Here is a 24,677-nt window from a genome sequence, read left to right on the forward strand (position 1 = left end):
AGATGAATGTGTTCATACCTCACAACTTTTGTTGTCGCCGGACCGGGACACTGCTGATGCACGCCGGAAATTCGAGGGGCGTGGCCTAATTTAGGGGGCATGGCCTATACGAGCGGCTCTCCTGCGAGGCCACGCCCCCATTTTGCCGCTATGAGGGCATGACCCAGAGGCTCTGTGAGCCTCTAGCCATGCCCCCAGCCCCCTGGCTGCGGGAATAGACGCTGTGCGCATGCGCACAGCGTTTATTCCCCGCTGCTTAGCAGCCGACGGGGGGGACTCCCAACAGCCCCCCTCACCGCGGGACACTGCCGCCCGTGGGTGGGACAGCGGGACAGGCCCTAATAATCAGGACTGTCCTGCTAAAATAGGGACTGTTGGGAGTAGGGTTACCACCTTACCCCTTTAATTCCGGACACATATTAATTACACAGGTTCTGTGGCTGGCTGACTTCAAGACTCCATTTCACCTGATTTTAAACTTCCACAGAACCTGTGTAATTAATATGTGTCCGGAATTAAAGGGGAAAGGTGGTAACCCTAGTTGGGAGGTATGATGTGTTACAGTCTGGCTGTAGTACATGTGGTATTAGTAGTATACAGAGATGAATGTGTTACAGTCTGGCTGTAGCACACATGGTATTAATAGAAAGAAACACAGAGGGCTGATTAAGCCTGAAGGGGCATAAACCACTGAGGGTTCTTCACAGGTTACACAGTGCTGTTGGTCACATGTATGTTAATGAGGATGGGCAAAAGGCCTATCAGAGCAGGGGGAGGGTTCTAGGCAGGGTAGGAAGGGATCACGAGCTATAGTGACAAACCCTCTGTCTGAAGAAGCCCCACCCACCCTGCCCTCCTTTTTTCTCTTCTTCTCCGGCGGCGGTAAAGAACGGTCATTCTTTAAGAACTCTGTGTGTGTGTAGGTAGTGGGGTGCACTCTCCCTCGACATCGATTGTCATGGGCCATGCTTCTGTCCGGGGGATGGCCATCACCACCAGGCCAGGTGGCTGACCAGGGAGAGTGCTCACCAGCGATGTATGTATGTATGCGTAGTGATCTTTAACCCCACCTTTCCTATAGTGACCGTTCTTTAGTGCCGCCACCATTTATAGTCATAGTTTTAGTTGTCAAAATAAATTTGACATTCTTTTGAAACGCCAGCACTTTGTGTCCGTGTCTTATTTTAGGTTAAGTTTAGAGCTAAGGTTGTGTTTAGGTTTGTCAACAGACAAGGTGTAAACCGGGAGGATACCCGATGGTGAGTTTATACAGAGAGGAATACGTAACAGTCTGGCTGTAATACACATGGTATTGGTAGTAAAATTGAACATTAATGCACTACAGTCTGGCTGTAGTACATGTGGTATTAGTAGTATACAGAGATTAATGTGTTACAGTCTGGCTGTAGTACATGTGGTATTAGTAGTATACAGAGATGAATGTGTTACAGTCTGGCTGAGTACATGTGGTATTAGTAGTATACAGAGATGAATGTGTTACAGTCTGGCTGTAGCACACGTGGTATTAATAGTATACAGAGATGAATGTGTTAGTCTGTCTGTAGTACATGTGGTATTAGTAGTATACAGAGATGAATGTGTTACAGTCTGGCTGTAGTACATGTGGTATTAGTAGCATACAGAGATGAATGTGTTACAGTCTGGCTGTAGTACATGTGGTATTAGTAGCATACCTCCCAACTGTCCCGATTTCCGCGGGAAAGTCCTGATATTCGGGGACGTTCCCGCGTCCCGCCCGGGGCCGCCATTGTCCCGCGGTGGGGGGGGGACAGTTGGGAGCCCCCCCAGCCTGCCAAGAATAGACGCTGTGCGCATGCGCACAGCGTCTATTCAGCGCCGACGAGCGGCGAAAATGGGGGCGTGGCCTCGCGACAGTGCCGCAATTATAGACCACGCCCCCTTCCCGATAGGCCACGCCCCCGAAAAAATCACCGCGCGCACCCTGTCCCGACCAGGCACCTCCAAAAGTTGGGAGGTATGTTAGTAGTATACAGAGATGAATGTGTTAGTCTGGCTGTAGTACATGTGGTATTAGTAGTAGTATACAGAGAAGAATGCGTTACAGTCTGGCTGTAGTACACGTGGTATTAGTAGTATACAGAGATTAATGTGTTACAGTCTGGCTGTAGTACACATGGTATTAGTAGTATACAGAGATGAATGCGTTACAGTCTGGCTGTAGTACACGTGGTGTTGGCAGTAGTATACAGAGATGAATGCGTTACAGTCTGGCTGTAGTACACGTGGTGTTGGCAGTAGTATACAGAGATGAATATGTTACAGTCTGGCTGTAGTACACGTGGTATTAGTATACAGAGATGAATGTGTTACAGTCTGTCTGTAGTACACGTGGTATTAGTAGTATACAGAGATGAATGTGTTACAGTCTGGCTGTAGTACATGTGGTATTAGTAGTATACAGAGATGAATGTGTTACAGTCTGGCTGTAGTACATGTGGTATTAGTAGTAGTATACAGAGAAGAATGCGTTACAGTCTGGCTGTAGTACACGTGGTATTAGTAGTATACAGAGATGAATGTGTTACAGTCTGGCTGTAGTACACATGGTATTAGTAGTATACAGAGATGAATGCGTTACAGTCTGGCTGTAGTACACGTGGTGTTGGCAGTAGTATACAGAAATGAATGCGTTACAGTTTGGCTGTGGTATACATGCTATTGCAGAGCACTGAATTAAAGCTTTGTCTTTGGAATGCCATATAAATACTAATCATATGTCTCCCATAAATCCTCAGTACATTGGGATGAGCTGGGCGTGAGTGTCTCCTGTGACACCCAGTGTTGTTCTGTGTGTCTGGCCAGCTCCTGGTAGCAGGCGGAGTGGCAGAACATGGCATCAGGCGTTGGATCACACAGCCCAGGCCCTCTGAGGCTTGTAGACTTGGCTCTGCGTCGTTTCCTGACACATAGTTTAGTCCCTGAGCAACAAGACTGCTGACACCCATCCACATTGTGAGGCAAACATAACATTATCTGCATCTCCTGTGCGTCACACAGGTCACCTCTACCTGCATGTTACACCCAGTAGGGGTCCTGCCTGCACATGACACTGAAGCAGGAGGGATGGGGAGGCTGTGCTGGCCAATCAGAAGGTAAGGAGCGCTGTAGAACATTCATTAGCGAGTAAAATATTTCCGTTATGAGGGTTTATTGACACTAGGGGACATTATAATTGGCAGTGCAGACCAGGTAATGGTTTGTTTAGAAGGATGAGATGTTTGCTGTTTTCTAAAGTCCTGCGCAGCAAAAGCAGTGGAGAGTTTATATTAATTTTCAGATACAGAGACGCTTGGTAAGAGAATCAGAATCTATGGGGTTTAATTTCACCTTGCTTTGGGGTATTGGACCTTCTGTGTGGAGTTTGTACGCCCTCCCAGTGTTTTGTGGGTTTCCTACAGGTGCTCCCTGTTGAAGGGAATATAGATTGTAAGCTCCACAGTGGCAGGGAGGGATGTGAGAGACTTGTACATTCTCCGTACTGTGCTGCTTAGTGTGGGGAGATATAGGCAAAACAGAAGGAGCCAGTCACTTTGCATTTTAGGGCATGCTGCACTGCAGGGGGACAGATGTAACGTGCAGAGAGATTTGGATGTTGGAGGGATGTGTCTAACATGAGATTTAGACTGCAGTGTAAAAAAGATGTGTGGGCTACATGCAGAAGCTGTAAGCGTTTACCCTGCATGCATACATATTTGACCCACTTGCATTACAGCTTGGTGTGACCCAGGTGAACCGTTACTTGTTCTTTTTTTGATTTGCTCCTATATTTGCACTAGGGTCCTTCTGATTGTTCCAACCTTTGGGTGCGGTGCAGTCGGGAGGGGTAGGGCCACACTGTCTTTAAGTGCCTGAGGCCTCTCGAAGGCTTAATCCAGCCCTGTCTGTATCTCCCATAGGTGATGTATGAACAGAAACTACAACAAAGCTTGTGCCAGTTGGAACTTAATTATATACATTTTCTTGTCACCTAGTGCCCCCCACCTCTGGAACTCTCTACCTCTCCATCTCTCTACAAATCTTTAAACAGGCTCTGAAGAAAGCACATCTTCACCAATCCCAGCCAAATCTCACCATAGCTCTGTTCCAGGCTGTCTATTCCATCTGTCACCCCTGTCCCCTGGCTCTCGTCCCACATGCATTTTTTCTTATCTTACTTAAACCATCTTTGTTGGCACCAAATCCTGTGGTTTTCTGCCCCTGATACTTATGTCAGTGTCCCCTACTGATGTAGCTATGGTTATGTACCCTGTACTTGTCCTCTATTGCATACCTCCCAACTATCCCGCTTTTTGCAGGAACGTCTTGTTTTTTTGAGACGTTCACGCGTCCCGCCAGGGGCCGGCAATGTCCTGCGGTGGTGGGGTGCCCTCTGTCCCCGTGAGTAGACACTGCGCAGCGTCTATTCCTGCAGCCTGACTGTCTGGGGACATGGCCAGCAGCTCCCAGAGCTGGTAGCCATGCCCCCACAGCAGCAAAATGGGGTGTGTGGCCTCATGGCAACAGGCCACGCCCCCTTACAGAGAGGCCACCCACCCAAAGTTTACAGCTGTCGGTCATTGTCTCCTGGGTTATATACTCTGTAATAGGGTGCTGTGGATCCCTTGTTCTCTGCCCCCTGATACTTATGTCCGTGTCCTCTGCTGATGCAGCTTGTGTGTGGTTATGTGCCCTGTACTTGTCCCCTATTGCAGTGGTTCCCAAACTGTGTGCCGTGGCTCCCTGGGGTGCCTCGGGACACTTGCAGGGGTGCCTCGGGTTGGTCGTCCAGGACCAATTCAAATTATTTATGATCAATTTTTTCTGGACAAAACCAGTGCTCGTGGCGGCCACTCATAAAATGTGTACAATCAGAACAAAATCCTGCCCTTTACCACATAACTGAACCTAAGAAGCACATATAAACACAATCTACTTAATTTTATATATACTTTTTGGGGCCTAGGGGTGCCGTGTAAAAATTCTGAAACTCTAGGGTGCCGTGATTAGAAAAAGATTGGGAACCCCTGCCCTATTGTATTCAGCTGTAAGTAATACCCTTTTCAGACAGAAAAAAAGACCTGGGAATTTCCCTGCTCTTGCCGTGTCGACCCGGGTTTTTCTTCTGTCTGAAAGGGTCAACACGGGTCTAAAGTTCCGGAACTTCGACCCAGGTATTTACCTGGGTTTTTCCCGTGTCAGACACGTGTTTGTGGCTGTGTGAAAGGGTCCGACCCATGTTTTTCTCCCGACTATTGAAAAATCATGCTGATTGGCTGTGATGCATGGCGCTGCGCGATTAGCTGATCTTTTCAGCTTCCCTGATTAGCTGAGCGGGTGTGGCAGTGGCGTGCAGCGCAGCACCAAATGGCCATGGCGCATTGGAAAGATGAGGAGATCCGTGAGCTGCTCAATGTCAGAGGGGAGGAAGAAATCCGCAAAACACACAGAGCACTCATGACCTCCAGGTTCTGCAACTTGTCAGCCATGTTTAATGCAATGCAGTGAGCAGACACCTCCCACTTTTCATGATCTCATCTCTGTGTGCCTTTAAAACTGTCCTTTTCTTATGACACACAGAGTTTTGCAGGAAAAATCTGGCTTCTGTGTGAAAGGGGTCGACACGGGAAATACCCGGGTTTTTGCTCCTGTGTGAAAGGCATACTTGCCGACTTTTCAGCTGCCCTCTCCGGGAGAGGGCAGCCAGCTCTGGTAGGCAGGGGGGCGGGGCCACATCCGGGAGTGAAAGGCGGTTTGGGGGTGTGGCCACACAGATGCTGCCCTGTTGAGGGGCGTGCCTACAGCCTCGCATCATTTTAGCCCCGCCCCCCACCGTGCAATGCCGGTATTTCAGGCATTGCACGGCGGGGGGCGGGGCTAAAATGCCGCGATTGCGGCATTTTACCTGCGGACCCCCCCGCAGAGAGACACATCGCGGGAGCTGGGGGGGATATGCGGGAGGATTGCCACCCTTTCCGGGGGGCCGGGTGGGGGACCCAATTTCCGGGACCCTCCCGGCCATTCCGGGAGGGTAGGCAACCCTGGTGAAAGGGGGTCAGCCCCTTGCTGCCTAGTTGTACCCGGTTTTTGTATCCGGAAATACCTGGGCTTTAGGGATTTCTCTGTCTGAAAGGGGTATTACTGTCTCCTGGGTTATATACTCTGTAATAGGGTGCTGCGGATCCCTTGTTCTCTGCCCCCTGATACTTATGTCAGTGTCAACTGCTGATGCAGCAGATCTGGTTTAGGGACATGAATTATAAAAACACAATTTACAGGAATATTTCTAAACTAGGTGATTCATCGCGCCCTACGGGCGCTCTTCACACCGTCGTAAGGGGCTGCGCCCCCTTAATCTGTGTACGCAGTTATTGTGAGGGTTGGGTGGTATGGGTGGGGAGGAGGTGCTTGGGGGTGGTGTGGGTAGGGGAGTGGTGGCTTTGGGGATACTGTGTGTGGTGGAGTTGCAGTGGCGGGGTTGGGCCGTGTGGGTCATGTCATTTGGTTAGGTGCCTTGACGATTGTGAGTGAGGGAGGTGGGGGTGCTGTACTTGGGTTGGGGGTGCAGCAGTTGTTGGAGGTGCGGGGGTGGGTGAGGGATGGGGTGTGAGTGTATTGTGGATGGAGTAGGGGAGGGTATTGGTGTACTGCGGGTGCTGGAGGTGTGGTTGTGGTGTTTTGCAAGTGGATGCTGTTGTGCTGTGAGTGGGTGGGGTGGTGTGGGTGGGGGAGTGGTGGGTTTGGGGATACTGTGTGTGGTGGAGTTGCAGTGGCGGGGTTGGGCCGTGTGGGTCGTGTCATTTGGTTAGGTGCCGTGACGATTGTGGGTGAGGGAGGTGGGGGTGCTGTACTTGGGTTGGGGTGCAGAAGTTGTTGGAGGTGCGGGGTGGGTGAGGGATGGGGTGTGAGTGTGTTGTGGATGGGGTAGGGGCGGGTATTGGTGTACTGCGGGTGCTGGAGGTGTGGTTGTGGTGTTTTGCAAGTGGATGCTGTTGTGCTGTGAGTGGGTGGGGTGGTGTGGGTGGGGGAGTGGTGGGTTTGGGGATACTGTGTGTGGTGGAGTTGCAGTGGCGGGGTTGGGCCGTGTGGGTCGTGTCATTTGGTTAGGTGCCGTGACGATTGTGGGTGAGGGAGGTGGGGGTGCTGTACTTGGGTTGGGGGTGCAGCAGTTGTTGGAGGTGCGGGGTGGGTGAGGGATGGGGTGTGAGTGTGTTGTGGATGGGGTAGGGGCGGGTGTTGGTGTACTGCGGGTGCTGGAGGTGTGGTTGTGGTGTTCTGCAAGTGGATGCTGTTGTGCTGTGAGTGGGTGGGGTGGTGTTGGTGGGGGAGTGGTGGGTTTGGGGATACTGTGTGTGGTGGAGTTGCAGTGGCGGGGTTGGGCCGTGTGGGTCGTGTCATTTGGTTAGGTGCCGTGACGATTGTGGGTGAGGGAGGTGGGGGTGCTGTACTTGGGTTGGGGTGCAGCAGTTGTTGGAGGTGAGGGATGGGGTGTGAGTGTGTTGTGGATGGGGTAGGGGCGTGTATTGGTGTACTGCGGGTGCTGGAGGTGTGGTTGTGGTGTTTTGCAAGCGGATGCTGTTGTGCTGTGAGTGGGTGGGGTGGGGTGGTGTCGTGGGTGGGTGTGGTGGTGTTGTGGGAGGTTGGGGTGCCAGGGAGGTTGTTGGGGTGTGTTGTGGGTGGGGTAGTCACAGGTGTGAGGATACTGCGGGTGTTGGAGTTCCACATGCGGGGTGTTTTCGGATGGGTGGTGTAGGTTGGTGAGGTGAAGGGGTGGAATGGTTGAGAGACTGGCAGTTGCGGGGGTGGTGATAGATGGGTGCATGGGTACCGCAGATGGTGAATTTGCCTGGTGCGCGGGGGGAGGGGGTCTGCGGTACCTGCTGCGGAACCCGGTGTAGAATGAGGAGGTGGGGAAGTGATGCTGGGGATGGTTTGTGTGTAGGGGGTGCTGGGAAACCTGCCAGGGGAAAGAGGAGGTATGGAAGATGGGGGGGGGGTTAGGGGGGGGATGCTGGGGGGGGGGGTGGTGTGGCAGGGGGATGTTGGCGGGGCTGGGGACCTTGTGAGGGGGGAGGGAGGGGGCAGTGGGTGGGGGGACATAGGTACCTTAACCTGGGACCTATGTACTATAGCAGGTGACGGCAGAGGTCTGTGATCGGGATGGGGGGAGAGTGAGCGTCTGTGGCATTCAATAGAAGTAAATATTTGTGGGGGATAAAATGGAATTGAGTATGTAGGGGCAAAAAGCAAATGTCCAGATCCAAATAACATTAGTGGTAAGCAGAGAGCGGGGTCCCGCTAGCTGCTGCTTACCCTCCTTGTAGTATGTAGTGCAGAGTGTGGTCCGTTCTGTGCCAGTGCTGCCATCTGCTATGTGTGACAGCAGCGCTCGACCCCCCGGAGACCCGCTGCTTTGGGGGGGGGGTAGTTACTTTTGCCGCCGCTGCTGGGTAGCGCCGGGGGGGGAGGGGTCATCCCCCGGTGAGCTGTTTATTGCAGGGGCGCTCATTTGAAGCGGTGTTGACTGGGCCTCATCCCCCAGAGCTGTTTACTGCAGGGGTGTGAAGCGGCGGGCAGCGTTGACTTGGGGGAGGGGGGGGGGGCATATCACCCGGTGATTCCGCTGCTTCAGGGGCGCTAGTGTGATGCGGCAGCCGGTGAGTGAGTTGGGGGGGGGGGCGAGTGACCCGGTGTCATCAAGGGGCGGTGAGGGTGTCCGGAGAGCGAGGCGGGGGGGGGGGGGGGGGGCGGTGTGTAGCCGTGGGACCTGGTGTCATCAAGGGGCCGTGTAGCCATCGGGCGGTGTTTGGGTGTGTATGGGCGGTCATGGGGAGTGGCTGCCGAGGAGGGGGCGGATAATGTGGGAGCTGCTGTGTAGGACAGAGGGCAAGGGGGTGATGTGTAGAACGAAAGTGGCCAGGATTTGCAGTGTGGCTAACGGTGGATGGGCCTGTCAATCAGCCGTGAAAGCCCGCCCACCATTACCTACACTGCTTGTGAGTGACAGATCTGGCTAAATATATAAGAGATGTGAGTGTAAAAGGTGAGGTTGTGTGTTTTGTGAGTGGTGTAAGGTGCAGGAGTTAATAGAGATATAGGGTAAGTAGTGTGAAGCATGTGGCATGGAGTTGTGAGTATTGTGAGGCATGGGTCTGTGCGCACACGCGTGTGTGAGTATTGGAGGCATGGATGGGTGTGTGTGTGTGCATAGTTGTGAGTACTGGAGGCATGGATGTGTGTGTGTGTGTGGTAGTGAGTATTAGAGGCATGCATGTGTGTGTGTGTAGTAGTGAGTATTGGAGGCATGCGTGTGTGTGTGTGTGTGTGTGTGTGTGTGTGTAGTAGTAGTAGTGAGTATTGGAGGGATTCAGTACTGAATCCCGGCGGTCGGGATCCCGGCGTTCAGAATCCCGACGCCGGAATCCCGACAGCCAAAATGCAGAGGCCCCCACTACCCCATGGGGGGAGAGGGGTTGGTGGTGTAGTGGTATGGGGTGGTGGGATTGTACTTAGGGTCCTGTACAGTGGTGGTTTGCTGCAGCAGGTTAGTGAGAGTGCGGTAAGGGAGGAGAGGTGTGTATGAAGTGGCGTTGTTGGTGGTGTAGTGGTATTGGGTGCTGGCTGCAATAAGGCTGCTAAAGTTGTAAATGCAGCACGTACTGGGCTGCGATGAAAACCCTGGTGTGTTGAGGACTTTAGCACACCTATTATGGCACTCAGCACCCCATGGTGGGAGAGGCGTTGGTGGTGTAGTGGTATGGGGTGGTGGGATGGAAGTTTTACAGTGGGGGTCAGTGGCAGCAGGGGTGAGAGTGCGGTAAGGGAGGAGAGGTGCGTTAGATGCGGGGTTGGTGGTGTAGTGGTATGGGGTGTTGGGTGCCACAGTAAATGCTGCACGTACTGGGCCTGTTTAATACTTGAGCACACCTATTATGGCACCCAGCACCCCATGGTGGGAGAGCTGTTGGTGGTGTAGTGGTATGGGGTGGTGGGATGGTAGTTAGGGTCCTGTACAGTGGTGGTCAGTGGCAGCAGGGGTGAGAGTGCGGTAAGGGAGGAGAGGTGCGTTAGATGCGGGGTTGGTGGTGTAGTGGTATGGGGTGGTGGGATGGTAGGTCGGGTCCTGTACAGTGGTGGTCAGTGGCAGCAGGGGTGATAGTGCGGTAAGGGAGGAGAGGTGTGTTCGAAGCGGCGTTGGTGGTGTAGTGGTATGGGGTGTTGGGTGCCATAAGCCTACTAAAGTAGTAAATGCTGCATGTACTGGGGCTGTTTACTACTTTAGCACACCTATTATGGCACCCAGCACCCCATGGTGGGAGAGGCATTGTAGTGGTATGGGGTGGTGGGATGGTAGTTAGGGAGCTGAACAGTGGTGGTCAGCGTCAGCAGGAATGACAGTGGGTTGGTACTTACTGTGAATTAGAGTGTTGGTCAGCGGCAGCAGGTCATCCAGAGTGCGTCGTGAGCAGGGGCTGGAGGGTGGCGCTGGGTGGCATGATGTCCAGGACAGCATCGTGCAGCGGCAGCTGTGGGCAGCTTGAGGCAGCAATGGCAGGCGGCAGGTGGCAGGCTAGCGGTGCACTGTACACCTGCGATCCGGGCGGCTGTGGGCGGGCAGTGTGTGAGGAGGAAGCCTCACATCTCGGCTGGATCTGCTCTCTGCTGCGGCGTAATGTAGCTGGCAGCGGCTGGCGGCTGTGCGGGCGGCTGTGGGCGGGCAGTGTGTGCGGAGGCAGCCTCAGCACTGCTGTCCGTCTGTGGATCCGGCCGGGTGTGGGGGGATGCGCCTTTGGACGGCGTGTAGTAAGGGGCGGGCAATGTGGGCGGAGCCAGCGAGACACAGTTCTGGCCGGGTGTGTGTGTGTGTGGGGGGGTGCATCCTCGGACGGAGGGTATTTGTGCTGGGAGGGGCGGTGTGGGCGGCGGGAGGGGCGGTGTGGGCGGCAGAGAGAAGGTGAAGGGGGTGGGGTTGGGGGCATGCTGTGCACCCGTGGGGCAGAGGGGGTGGGGGTGTTTGCGCTGAGGGGGTTGTTGGGCGGTGACTTGCTGCAGCTGCCTGGTGTAGAAGCCAGGGCAGTGTATGACGTTGGCCAGGTCTGTGTGTATGTGGAGCCCCGCCCACCGTTAGAGACTGGGTTTGAGTGACAGATCTGGCTAAATATATAAGAGATGTTAGTAATAAGGGTACTTGTGAGTTATCCGGGCTGCCGATTTCTAAATCGGGTCGGATCGGGCACATCGCATCGCATCGCATGCGACCATCGGATGCGATGCGATGCGTTGCGATGCGATGACCCGATTTTTCCATAGGAATCAATGTTAAAATGGACTGAGTCCATTTTAACATGGAATTCAATGGGAAAAAGGGGTCCTTTTCATACCCCTACTATCCAAGTGGGCATGGAGTTGGATATAAACCTGTGGCGAGCGTAGCGAGCCACCGAGCCCGAAGCGTGTCGAGCGTAGCGAGCCCCGCGAGGGGACACAGAATACCGTCCCCTCGCGGGGCTCGCTTCGCTCGCCACGCTTCGGGCTCGGTGGCTCGCTACGCTCGCCACAGGTTTATATCCAACTCCATGCCCACTTGGATAGTAGGGGTATGAAAAGGACCCCTTTTTCCCATTGAATTCCATGTTAAAATGGACTCAGTCCATTTTAACATTGATTCCTATGGAAAAATCGGGTCATCGCATCTGATGGTCGCATGCGATGCGATGCGATGCGATATCGCATCGGATCTGATTGTATGCCTTAACTTAAGGCATACAATCAAAAAATCGGCAGCCCAGATAACTCACAAGTACATTAATAAGTAACTAAGAAATCAGAAGAGGGGGTATTCAATCTCGGCTGCTATTTCCGCTGGGGGAAATAGCGGGCATCACCTATTCAGTGCTGAAAGCAGAATCCGACAAAACAGATCTGACTTTAAAACAAGTGGGATATGTTTTTTTCAGAAACGGCAGCAGATTGTCTCATTCACTGCTGTGTTTCAACAATCCACAGCTGTTTTTGGTAATTTGCGGACTGTTTCGACATTGGATGATTTCTAATATAAAACCTCCTTGTCAGCAATTACAATTCAACATATATGGTTTTACTTTTATGGTTGTATACCTTTTAAGCATCATTTATTTTCCTTCAATTTATTAGCTTCTTTTCAAATTCTCACCGGAGGGTAAACAAAAATGGCTGTTTCAGGAGCTCCGGCTCAGCAATATGTCATATGATGGCATATGGAGTAAGACAGTGGTTCTCAAACTTGGTGCTCAGTGTACCCTAAATGTACAGGTATTACATCTATTTTTAAGCACAGAGGATGTGTTTAAAGCTACCCATGCTTATGCACAGATGGTATAAACCTTGGCTTCCAGAATACCTTGATAACAGAGTTTGGACAGCTACATAGACACAGGCTAAAACCGCTCCCCATGGTATGTGATGGCTGAGGATTGAAAGGGAGAGGGAAGGATGTCACAGTGAAAAAAAAAGAGCTCAGAGAGGCCTTTGAATTACTCTCTGCACTTAGGAGTCACTTGACAGTGGTTGTTATGGAATATAGTCACATGACCCTGGGAAATATACAGAAATATCAGTCATGAATAGCATTGTGTAAAAAAACAACCTAGATACTAGATTTATCTTTGTAATACAATTGTTATCATACTTTAATAATGGCTTTGCTAACCCTTGCCACATGATTACACTCTAACTTGTGTCACCATTTTTCCTTCTAGTGGCAGTGCCCTCAACGGTCCCAGCACCGGCCTCCCTGCCTGTGCCCCCACCTGATCCAAAGCCGAATGGCCACCACCCCACTCCCTCCTCCACCCCTCGGATGTCCGTGTGTTCCCGGTCTACTGTGGTCTCCACCATGGACAACACTTCCCGAGGCCTGCGTTCTGTGATGAAGTGGAAGACTGTTCTGGCAATCTTCGTGGTGGTGGTGGTTTATCTGGTCAGCGGTGGACTCGTCTTCCGAGCACTCGAGCAGCCCTTTGAAAGTGAAAAGAAAGACACTATTGCCCTGGAGAAGGCGACTTTTCTGCAGACACATGTGTGCGTCACTCAGCAAGAGCTGGAAGCTCTAATTAAGGTGAGAACCCCACATGTGTCCTCATGTCAGCTTCTAGAGAACCGTTTACCTATAACCAACCCTACTTGAAAAAAGTATTTTTAGATTCTGGTATTTAAGGCCATTCAGCGCATTGCCTCTCTTCCTTTCTCTGTCCCATAATCCTTTGCTCTACTCTCAGAGGCATTATGTGACTTATTAACCTGTCACAATCCCCTTGTGGTGCAGTAGTTTGGCAGCAAGGGATTGGTGGGATATCTGTGGGTGAGACGGTTCAGGAGAGATTTTAATGGTCCACAAAAAAATGCGACCGTGTGAAGCGACCTCCTGAAATCTGCCTACCATATGCTTCCCACTGTACCTTATATATGTATACAGAGGACTCCTGTACTGTGTTTGTCAGCTGCAAGCAGCAGGTTAGGGCTATACGGATGTCAATATGAGTCAATAATAGTAACTTAATAACATGAACTTCGCCGTGGTGGTATTACACGTGATTCATCATATACTCATTAGACACCGACGCTGACTTCTTCCACGTTACCCAGCACAATCTTGAATGTTTTCATTCTATAAAGGGATCCTCGTCTGTCAGCTCATAATCAATTTGTGTCGTCAATTTAGTGTTCCATGCCTGATGACTTATCCTGGTTGTCAGGTAACAGTATACAGTATAGTGTAAGTATCCTAGTGTCATATATCAATAACAAGATCTAAGCTGCCAGCAGATGCCCCATTGGCAAATAACACCATTTACCTTGTTATTACATTTTATTTATAAGGCACCACATGGTGGTTAGCAGCACGGTTCATATGGTGGTTAGCAGCGCTGTTTATGTGGTGGTTAGCAGCGCTGTTCATGTGGTGGTTAGCAGCGCTGTTCATATGGTGGTTAGCAGCACGGTTCATATGGTGGTTAGCAGCGCTGTTTATATGGTGGTTAGCAGCGTGGTTCATATGGTGGTTAGCAGCGCGGTTCATGTGGTGGTTAGCAGCGCAGTTCATATGGTGGTTAGCAGCACGGTTCATATGGTGGTTAGCAGCGCAGTTCATATGGTGGTTAGCAGCGCGGTTCATGTGGTGGTTAGCAGCACGGTTCATATGGTGGTTAGCAGCGCAGTTCATATGGTGGTTAGCAGCGCTGTTTATGTGGTGGTTAGCAGCGCTGTTTATATGGTGGTTAGCAGCGCTGTTTATATGGTGGTTAGCAGCGCAGTTCATATGGTGGTTAGCAGCGTCATACATATGGTGGTTAGCAGCGCGGTTTATATGGTGGTTAGCAGCGCTGTTTATGTGGTGGTTAGCAGCGCGGTTCATATGGTGGTTAGCAGCACGGTTCATATGGTGGTTAGCAGCACGGTTCATATGGTGGTTAGCAGCGCGGTTCATATGGTGGTTAGCAGCGCTGTTTATGTGGTGGTTAGCAGCGCTGTTTATATGGTGGTTAGCAGCGTGGTTCATATGGTGGTTAGCAGCGCTGTTTATGTGGTGGTTAGCAGCGCTGTTTATATGGTGGTTAGCAGCGCTGTTTATATGGTGGTTAGCAGCGCTGTTTATATGGTGGTTAGCAGCGCTGTTTATGTGGTGGTTAGCAGCGCTGTTTATGTGGTGGTTAGCAGCGCGGTTCATATGGTGGTTAGCAGCGCTGTTTATGTGGTGGTTAGCAGCGCGGTTCATTTGGTGGTTAGCAGCGCTGTTTATGTGGTGGTTAGCAGCGCGGTTCATATGGTGGTTAGCAGCGCTGTTTATGTGGTGGTTAGCAGCGCTGTTTATATGGTGGTTAGCAGCGCTGTTTATATGGTGGTTAGCAGCGCTGTTCATATGGTGGTTAGCAGCGCGGTTCATATGGTGGTTAGCAGCGCGGTTCATATGGTGGTTAGCAGCGCGGTTCATATGGTGGTTAGCAGCGCTGTTTATATGGTGGTTAGCAGCGCGGTTCATATGGTGGTTAGCAGCGCTGTTTATGTGGTGTTAGCAGCGCTGTTTATATGGTGGTTAGCAGCGCTGTTTATATGGTGGTTAGCAGCGCTGTTTATATGGTGGTTAGCAGCGCTGTTTATGTGGTTGTTAGCAGCACTGTTCATGTGGTTGTTAGCAGCGCTGTTTATAGGGTGGTTAGCAGCGCTGTTTATAGGGTGGTTAGCAGCGCTGTTTATAGGGTGGTTAGCAGCGCTGTTTATAGGGTGGTTAGCAGCGCTGTTTATAGGGTGGTTAGCAGCGCTGTTTATAGGGTGGTTAGCAGCGCTGTTTATAGGGTGGTTAGCAGCGCTGTTTATAGGGTGGTTAGCAGCGCTGTTTATAGGGTGGTTAGCAGCGCTGTTTATAGGGTGGTTAGCAGCGCTGTTTATAGGGTGGTTAGCAGCTCTGTTTATAGGGTGGTTAGCAGTGCTGTTTATAGGGTGGTTAGCAGCGCTGTTTATAGGGTGGTTAGCAGCGCTGTTTATAGGGTGGTTAGCAGCGCTGTTTATAGGGTGGTTAGCAGCGCTGTTTATAGGGTGGTTAGCAGCGTCGTTCATATGGTGGTTAGCAGCGTCGTACATATGGCGGTTAGCAGCGCCGTACATATGGCGGTTAGCAGCGCCGTACATATGGTGGTCCCATTTGACTGTAACTACCCAGTTTGTTTTATCCTTATTTATAATTGTAAAGTGCAACGGAACCTGCTGATCTGTATAAGAAACTGTTAATACATCAAATATATAATGTACCAACACCCTAACGTTATTCAGATCGCAGTCCCCGTTATTCTCAGTGAGACAACGGTCTGACCTCTATAGTATGTACGTAACTCTCCAAAGCTTGATCTCAATGGCTGCGCCATCCTCCGGCGGAGGCCATTGTGAGGCGTCAATGGGCCCTTGCGCAGCGTCAGTAACTGTGAAGGAGTCTTTTGTAAACACGAAAGATTCCTTTAATGTGCCAGGAACTGTTTCACAGCGACGGTGTTATATCGGAAGCGCTGTCCATGTGGAAATTGTTAGTAAATAGCAGGGATGACCATAGTTCTTATTTGACACTTTGCGCCAGGTTTGGATGTGAATCTCTGCAAAGCCTAATGTTCCCAGACAGCTTGGACCTCGATTTGCTTTGCATAAGAACTTAGCAGCGGTCACTGAGTCGGAACCGTCTCACAACGTCTAAGCAAGGCTACTGAACATGCAGCACATTCTTGTTTATATGGGATGCAGTGTATTCTAGTCGGGGTGGTGGTTCATGCTGGCTGCAGAACCTGAGTGGTCTGCCCCGGGAGCTTTCCTCCCTCCCGGAGAGCTATTATGACGCCTTGTTGTGTCTCTATGCGCGCTGCATACTGCAATGCAGCAGATCCAGCTTCACACTGCACAGGCTGGAGCTCAGGAGAGATGACGGAACAGGCTCCGCCGGCAGAGCACAAACAACAGCAGGGATTATGCATCCTGAGGCCAGGAACATCTCTGATGAAACCTCCAGGCCCTGCAGGATTTTCTGTGGATGAAGCACGGCGAGGAGGGCACTTTATAGCGTCTGGAAGCAGCGCATTTACTGAGCACATATTGTGTCACCGCCGCCGGCCTCTGGTGACCTTTTGCGTTATTTATTAAACTCTGAGCAGCTGCGCGGCGTAAATATCCCCGTGCTCAGTGCAAGTGGCGGCTTCACTGGGAATAGCTGTCCTAGAAGACAATAAAGAGCAGATGTATCAAAGTTTGCAGAGGGATACCTTGGAGAGACATAAAGGCCCTTATTCAGATCATATCGCAGTACAAATCTGTTCTCAAAATGGGCAAAACCATGTGCACTGCAGAGAGTTAGATTTGTGTGAGTTATTTTGTTTCTGTGCAGGGTAAATACTGGCTGCATAATTTTTACACTGCAATTTAGATTTCAGTTTCAACACACCCCACCCAAATTTAACTTTCTCTGCATGTTACATCTGCCCCACCTGCAGTGCACATAGTTTTGTGGATTTTGAGAACAAATTTCTTCTGCAATCAGATCTAAATAAGGGCCAAAGAACCGTTCAATCAGATGCTTACTGTCATGTAACAGGATGTTAGAGTACTGACCAATCAGCTAACTGCCATTTCTCAATCTGTCCACTATATCATTCTCCAAGGCTTCGTAAATATGGTATCCAGTTGATGGTTTCTAGATAGACCATCCATAAGTTGCCCACTATTGGTCGATGGTGAATGGTTCGACACATGGAAACGGTCGACAGGCACTAGGTAGACATTGACAAAAGGTCAACACAAACAAAGGATTGACATGAGTTTTTCATGATTTTTTTTAACCGACTTGTGTTCACCGACTATTGATCCGACTATTGATCCCAATGGACATAGAGAGAGAGAATGCAATAGTGTGCCAAGTGCAGGGAGCCATGCGAGGGGACGTGTTACACTAATTTCTGTGATGACTTTTTGCTTTTGTTGACCTTCTGTCTGTCACCTAGTGCATGTTGACATTTTCCATGTGTCGACCAATAGTGGCCATCCTAGTAAATATTGGCGAGATCTCCCTATTTTCTAATCCGGATTGATTGCATTATCCAATTCCCACAGTTCCCACAGTTGCCCTTATTCAGATCTGATCGCAGTACAAATTTGTTTGGAAATGGGCAAAACCATGTGCACTGCAGGTGGGGCAGATGTAACATGTGCAGAGAGAGTTAAATTTGGGTGGGGTGTGTTGAAACTGAAATCTAGATTGCAGTGTAAAAATAATGCAGCCAGTATTTACCCTGCACAGAAACAAAATAGATCACCCAAATCTAACTCTCTGCCCCACCTGCAGTGCACATGGTTTGCCCATTTTCCAAACACATTTTTACTGCGATCAGATCTGAATAAAGGCCAGTATGTGTATTTCATACAATTTTTAGCAGCTATATAAAATGCAGCAACGCTCAGGGCATCGCTCAGAGAACATACTGTGAAGGCAGTGGCACAGAAAACATACTGTGAAGGCAGTGGCACAGACAGGGGCGGATTGGGAATTAAAACCAGCCCGGGAAAAATCTTGAAGCAGCCCTAAGAGGGGGGGGGGGGGGGGGGGGAGTGTTGTTGCGCGCCGGAGGCGCGCCCGAATTTTTAGGGGGTGTGGCCTATCAATATGGGGGTGTGGCCTATTCCAACAAGGCCACGCCCAATTTTTGCCGCTGTGAGGGCATGGCTAGTGGCTCTCTTAGCTGCTGGCTATGTCCCCAGCCCCTCAGGCTGCAGAATAGGCGCATGCGTACAGCGTTTATTCTACAGCCTGTGGGGCTGGGGAGATAGAGATGGGGGGGGGGGTGACAGGGGGTCTCCCAACACAGTAGAGTGGCAGGGTGGAAGAGGATGCAGGGAGGGAGGGGGGGATGGAGGGTGCCGTAGAATGCTGGGAGGGGAGATGCAGAGTGGCTGAGAACGAAGGGAGTGAGGACTTACACAGGGTGGCACAGGACGCAGAGTGTGAGGGGGCATGGTGGCACAGGATGCAGGGTAGGAGGGGGGATGCAGAGTGGCAGGGGATGCAGGGAGGGGAGTCACAAAGTGGTGGAGGAGACAGTGATGCCCATTATAGATATGCCATACACCGTGATGCCCATTATACATATGCCACACATCCTGATGCCATTATACATATGCCGCACACCGTGATGCCCATTATACATATGCCGCACACCCTGATGCCCATTATAGATATGCCGCACACCCTGATGCCATTATACATATGCCGCACACCCTGATGCCATTATACATATGCCGCACACCGTGATGTCCATTATACATATGCCACACACCGTGATACTCCATTATACATATGCCACACGCCGTGATGCCCATTATACATATGCCGCACCGTGATGCTCCATTATACATATGCCACACGCCGTGATGCCCATTATACATATGCCGCACGCCCTGATGCCCATTATACATATGCCCACACCGTGATGTCCATTATACATATGCCCCACACCGTGATGTCCATTATACATATGCCCCACACAGAGATGTCCATTATACATATGCCACACACCGTGATACTCCATTATACATATGCCACACACCATGATGGCCATTATACATATGCCACACGCCGTGATGCCCATTATACATATGCCGCACACTGTGATGCCCATTATACATATGCCACACCGTGATGCTCCATTATACATATGCCACACGCCGTGATGCCCATTATACATATGCCGCACACCCTGATGCCCATTATACATATGCCCACACCGTGATGTCCATTATACATATGCCCCACACCGTGATGTCCATTATACATATGCCCCACACAGAGATGTCCATTATACATATGCCACACACCGTGATACTCCATTATACATATGCCACACGCTGTGATGCCCATTATACATATGCCGCACACTGTGATGCCCATTATACATATGCCGCACACTGTGATGCCCATTATACATATGTCGCACACTGTGATGCCCATTATACATATGCCGCACACTGTGATGCCCATTATACATATGCCGCACACTGTGATGCTCCATTATACATATGCCGCACGCCGTGATGCCCATTATACATATGCCGCACACCCTGATGCCCATTATACATATGCCCACACCGTGATGTCCATTATACATATGCCGCACACCGTGATACTCCATTATACATATGCCACACACCATGATGGCCATTATACATATGCCACACGCCGTGATGCCCATTATACATATGCCGCACACTGTGATGCCCATTATACATATGCCACACCGTGATGCTCCATTATACATATGCCACACGCCGTGATGCCCATTATACATATGCCGCACACCCTGATGCCCATTATACATATGCCCACACCGTGATGTCCATTATACATATGCCCACACCGTGATGTCCATTATACATATGCCCCACACCGTGATGTCCATTATACATATGCCCCACACAGAGATGTCCATTATACATATGCCACACACCGTGATACTCCATTATACATATGCCACACGCTGTGATGCCCATTATACATATGCCGCACGCTGTGATGCCCATTATACATATGCCGCACACTGTGATGCCCATTATACATATGTCGCACACTGTGATGCCCATTATACATATGCCGCACACTGTGATGCCCATTATACATATGCCGCACACTGTGATGCTCCATTATACATATGCCGCACGCCGTGATGCCCATTATACATATGCCGCACACCCTGATGCCCATTATACATATGCCCACACCGTGATGTCCATTATACATATGCCCCACACCGTGATGTCCATTATACATATGCCCCACACCGTGATGCCCATTATACATATGCCACACACCGTGATACTCCATTATACATATGCCACACACCGTGATGCCCATTACACATATGCCGCACACTGTGATGCCCATTATACATATGCCACACCGTGATGCTCCATTATACATATGCCACACGCCGTGATGCCCATTATACATATGCCGCACGCCCTGATGCCCATTATACATATGCCCACACCGTGATGTCCATTATACATATGCCCCACACCGTGATGTCCATTATACATATGCCCCACACCGTGATGTCCATTATACATATGCCTCACAGTATGAACCTCTCTCTCACACTTTAGTTACCTTAAAATCAAGCTGGCTGGCACTTCATCTACTTCTTCCTTTCATTAGATGTGTGCTCCCGTGTAGCTCCGCCCCCTTCCACTCGTGTAGCCCCGCCCCTCAACTCCGTGTTGCTCCGCCCCCTTTCCAGTCCCTGCTGTCATGACTGATGACACATGAAAGTGGGTTGGAAGCCAGGGAGAGAGCTCTGTGCTGCCGGCGCTGCTGCCTCTAATGTAGTGTGACAGTGTACTGGCAGCCGGCAGCTACAGAGTCTGAGGACAGAAGCGGCCGGGGATGTACAGCAGGGAGAGAGCCTCCCTGCGCAACCATCCTCACAGTGAGTGCTTGCCACACACAGAACCGCGGGAGCAGCTGCGTGCGGTCGCACATGCGCACCAGCACTCCCGCGGCCATTTTTATTTCTGTAATAGCCGAGGCTGCCCGCAGCCATATTTGTTTGGGGCACAGTGCTGCGGCCACGGCCGCCCGTTAACCGCAGAGATGGCGGTCTGCGGCCCCGCCAATGGGGTGAGCGGCCTTTTAGTGACTATTAGGGGCCGGCCCACCGGGAAATGGCCCGGTTTCCCGGTGGTCCAATCCGCCCCTGGGCACAGAGACTATACTGTGAAGGCAGTGGCACAGAGAACATACTGTGAAGGCAGTGGCACAGTGAACATACGGTGAAGGCAGTGGCACAGAGAACATACGGTGAAGGCAGTGGCACAGAGAACATACGGTGAAGGCAGTGGCACAGAGAACATACGGTGAAGGCAGTGGCACAGAGAACATACTGTGAAGGCAGTGGCACAGAGAACATACTGTGAAGGCAGTGGCACAGAGTGCATACTGTGAAGGCAGTGGCACAGAGTACATACTGTGAAGGCAGTGGCACAGAGTACATACTGTGAAGGCAGTGGCACAGAGAACATACTGTGAAGGCAGTGGCACAGAGAACATACTGTGAAGGCAGTGGCACAGAGAACATACTGTGAAGGCAGTGGCACAGAGAACATACGGTGAAGGCAGTGGCACAGAGAACATACTGTGAAGGCAGTGGCACAGAGAACATACTGTGAAGGCAGTGGCACAGAGAACATACTGTGAAGGCAGTGGCACAGAGAACATACTGTGAAGGCAGTGGCACAGAGAACATACTGTGAAGGCAGTGGCACAGAGAACATACTGTGAAGGCAGTGGCACAGAGAACATACGGTGAAGGCAGTGGCACAGAGAACATACTGTGAAGGCAGTGGCACAGAGAACATACGGTGAAGGCAGTGGCACAGAGAACATACGGTGAAGGCAGTGGCACAGAGAACATACTGTGAAGGCAGTGGCACAGAGAACATACGGTGAAGGCAGTGGCACAGAGAACATAAACTCACCATCGGGTATCCCCCTGGCCCACCTGTCTGTTGATACACTTAAATACAACTTACTTAAACCTTATCTAAACTTAACCTAAAATAAAGACACGACACAAAGTGCTGGCGTTTCAAAAACAGAATGTAAAATTTATTTGACAATTAAACTAAGGCTATGAATGGTGGCGGCACCAAAGAACGGTCATTATAGGAAAGGTGGGGTTAAAGATCACTTAATCATACATACAACGCTGGATGACCACTCTCCCTGGTCAGCCACCAGGCCTGGTGGTGACGGCCATCCCCCGGGCAGAAGCGTGGCCCATGACAATCGTTGTCGAGGGAGAGTGCACCCCCACTACCTACACACATACAGAGTTCTTAAAGAATGACCGTTCTTTACCGCCGCCGAAGAGGAAAAGAAACAGGGAAGGGTGGGTGGGGCTTCTTGGACAGGTGGTGATCACTCTAAACTTGTGATCATTCCTACCCTGCATAGACCCTCCCCCTGCTCTGATAGGCCTTGTGCCCATCCTCATTAGCATAGCATGTGATCAACAGCAGAGTGTACCCTGTGAGAACCCTTAGTGGTTTATGTCACCTCAGGCTTATTCAGCCTTCTGTGTTTCTTACTGTGAAGGCAGTGGCACAGAGACCATACTGTGAAGGCAGTGGCACAGAGACCATACTGTGAAGGCAGTGGCACATAGACCATACTGTGAAGGCAGTGGCACAGAGACCATACTGTGAAGGCAGTGGCACAGAGAACATACTGTGAAGGCAGTGGCACAGAGAACATACTGTGAAGGCAGTGGCTCAGAGAACATACTGTGAAGGCAGTGGCACAGAGAACATACTGTGAAGGCAGTGGCACAGAGTACATGTTGATAATTGTGGCCAAGTGCAGCTGCTCAAAGTCACAGTGACCCTGAAGATTATTATAAAATGTTGCCAACTGCTGGTCTCAGGGGCTTATACTCAATAAGGATCTCAAAAGCAAAATCTTCCTCTAATGGGCAAAAACAGGCTGCACTGCAGGGGGGGCAGATGTAATATATGCACATAGTTGCCTACCCTCCTGCATTCTGCAGGAGACTCCCTGAAATAGCAGCAATCTCCCTCTCTCCCTCATTAGTCTAGCAATCTCCCTTATGTCACCTAGCCCACATTACACTGTTACATTTTTAGGGAAAATAGGAATGAGAGATAGATACATTTACATTGAATCATCAGCACCATTTCCCAGCACGTTACCAAGTATAGTAGCTCTGGTACTCTTTACCTAGCACGGCGCCCACGATTTTGATCATGGGCATCGCAGGTAAAAAAATCGCGGGCATTGAATGCACTAAAAATCGGGTGCGACGCGATGCCCGCGATTTCCCATAGGGATTAATGTTACATTTCTCAATTGACCCGATTTTACTGTTCAATGCCTCAATTGACCCGATTTTTCCATAGGAAACAATGTTAAATGGCCCACAGAGGCCAAATAGCCACCCTGAAGTGTGAAATGGCCCCCACAATTGTTAACGCCACCCCACGATCAACGTCAACCCGAAGCGTGGCGAGCGCAACGAGCCCGCAAGGGGCGGCGGTACGCATCCTACGACCTTTTCATACCCCCACTATCCACGTCGGCGTGGAGTTGAGAATAGAATAGTGTGGCGAGCGCAGCGAGCCACCTAGCCCGAAGCGTGGCAAGCGCAGCGAGCCCCGCGAGGGTACGCGTATACCTTCACCGCCACACTATTCTATTCTCAACTCCACGCCGACGTGGATAGTGGGGGTATGAAAAGGTCAAAGGACGCGTACCGCCGCCCCTCGCGGGCTCGCTGCGCTCGCCACGCTTCGGGTTCACGTTGATCGTGGGGTGGCGTTAACAATTGTGGGGGCCATTTTACACTTTAGGGTGCCTATTTGGCCTCTGTGGGCCATTTAACATTGATTCCTATGGAAAAATCGGGTCAATTGAGGCATTGAACAGAAAAATCGGGTCAATTGAGACATTTAACATTGTTCCCTATGGGAAATCGCGGGCATCGCGTCGGTCGCGTCGCACCTGTTTTTTTAGTGCATGGGCGCCGTGCTAGGTAAAGAGTACCGTAGCTCTTACTAACTGCTTTGGGGCTCATCTACATTTGAATATAAGTTCACAATCTCTCCATATATGGAACTAGACACGCCCTTTAAGTAGAGCTTGACACACCCCTTCAATGGGGCGCTATGCAAAATTCAATGGCCAACCATAATCTCCCTGAAACTAGTTTTCAAAAGTGGGCAAGTATGCATATGCAGAGAGAGAGATAGATTTGAGTGGGAATTGTACTTCAAGGTGATATCTGTATTGCAGTGTAAAAATAAAGCAGCCAATATTTACTCTGCACAGAAACAAAATAACTCCCCCAAATATAACTCTTTGCTCATGTTACATCTGCCCCACCTGCAGTGCACATGGTTTTGCCCATTAGCAAACCAAATGTGCTGTGTGAGCCAACCTGAATCACCCCATATGCACATATTGCACTTTGGACCATATTCTAGTTCACTCTTTCTGAAAGAATCCTTCTTAGATGGACAAAACCATGTGCACTGCAGGTGGAGCAGATGTTACTTGTGCAGAGAGAATTAGATTTGGGTGAGTTATT

At 50.5% G+C, this 24,677-nt stretch overlaps 1 protein-coding gene across 5 annotated transcripts in view; it reads left to right on the forward strand.

The window, feature by feature from the left end:
• The window catches only part of KCNK10 (potassium two pore domain channel subfamily K member 10), an 87,612-nt gene that overhangs the window by 37,053 nt on the left and 25,882 nt on the right, over window positions 1–24,677 (forward strand). For 4 of the 5 annotated variants that reach the window (XM_083167743.1, XM_083167742.1, XM_083167744.1 and 1 more), the window contains exon 2: window positions 12,756–13,114. In XM_083167743.1, the coding sequence (XP_083023869.1) occupies window positions 12,756–13,114 (359 nt within the window). Of the gene's footprint in view, window positions 1–3,050; window positions 3,135–12,755; window positions 13,115–24,677 lie in introns of those variants that run through there. The other variant, XM_083167745.1, reaches the window with a different exon arrangement.

The sequence above is a fragment of the Crinia signifera genome, chromosome 12, assembly GCF_055691185.1.
Source record: "Crinia signifera chromosome 12, ASM5569118v1, whole genome shotgun sequence".
In the NCBI taxonomy this organism is placed as follows: Eukaryota; Metazoa; Chordata; class Amphibia; order Anura; family Myobatrachidae; genus Crinia; species Crinia signifera.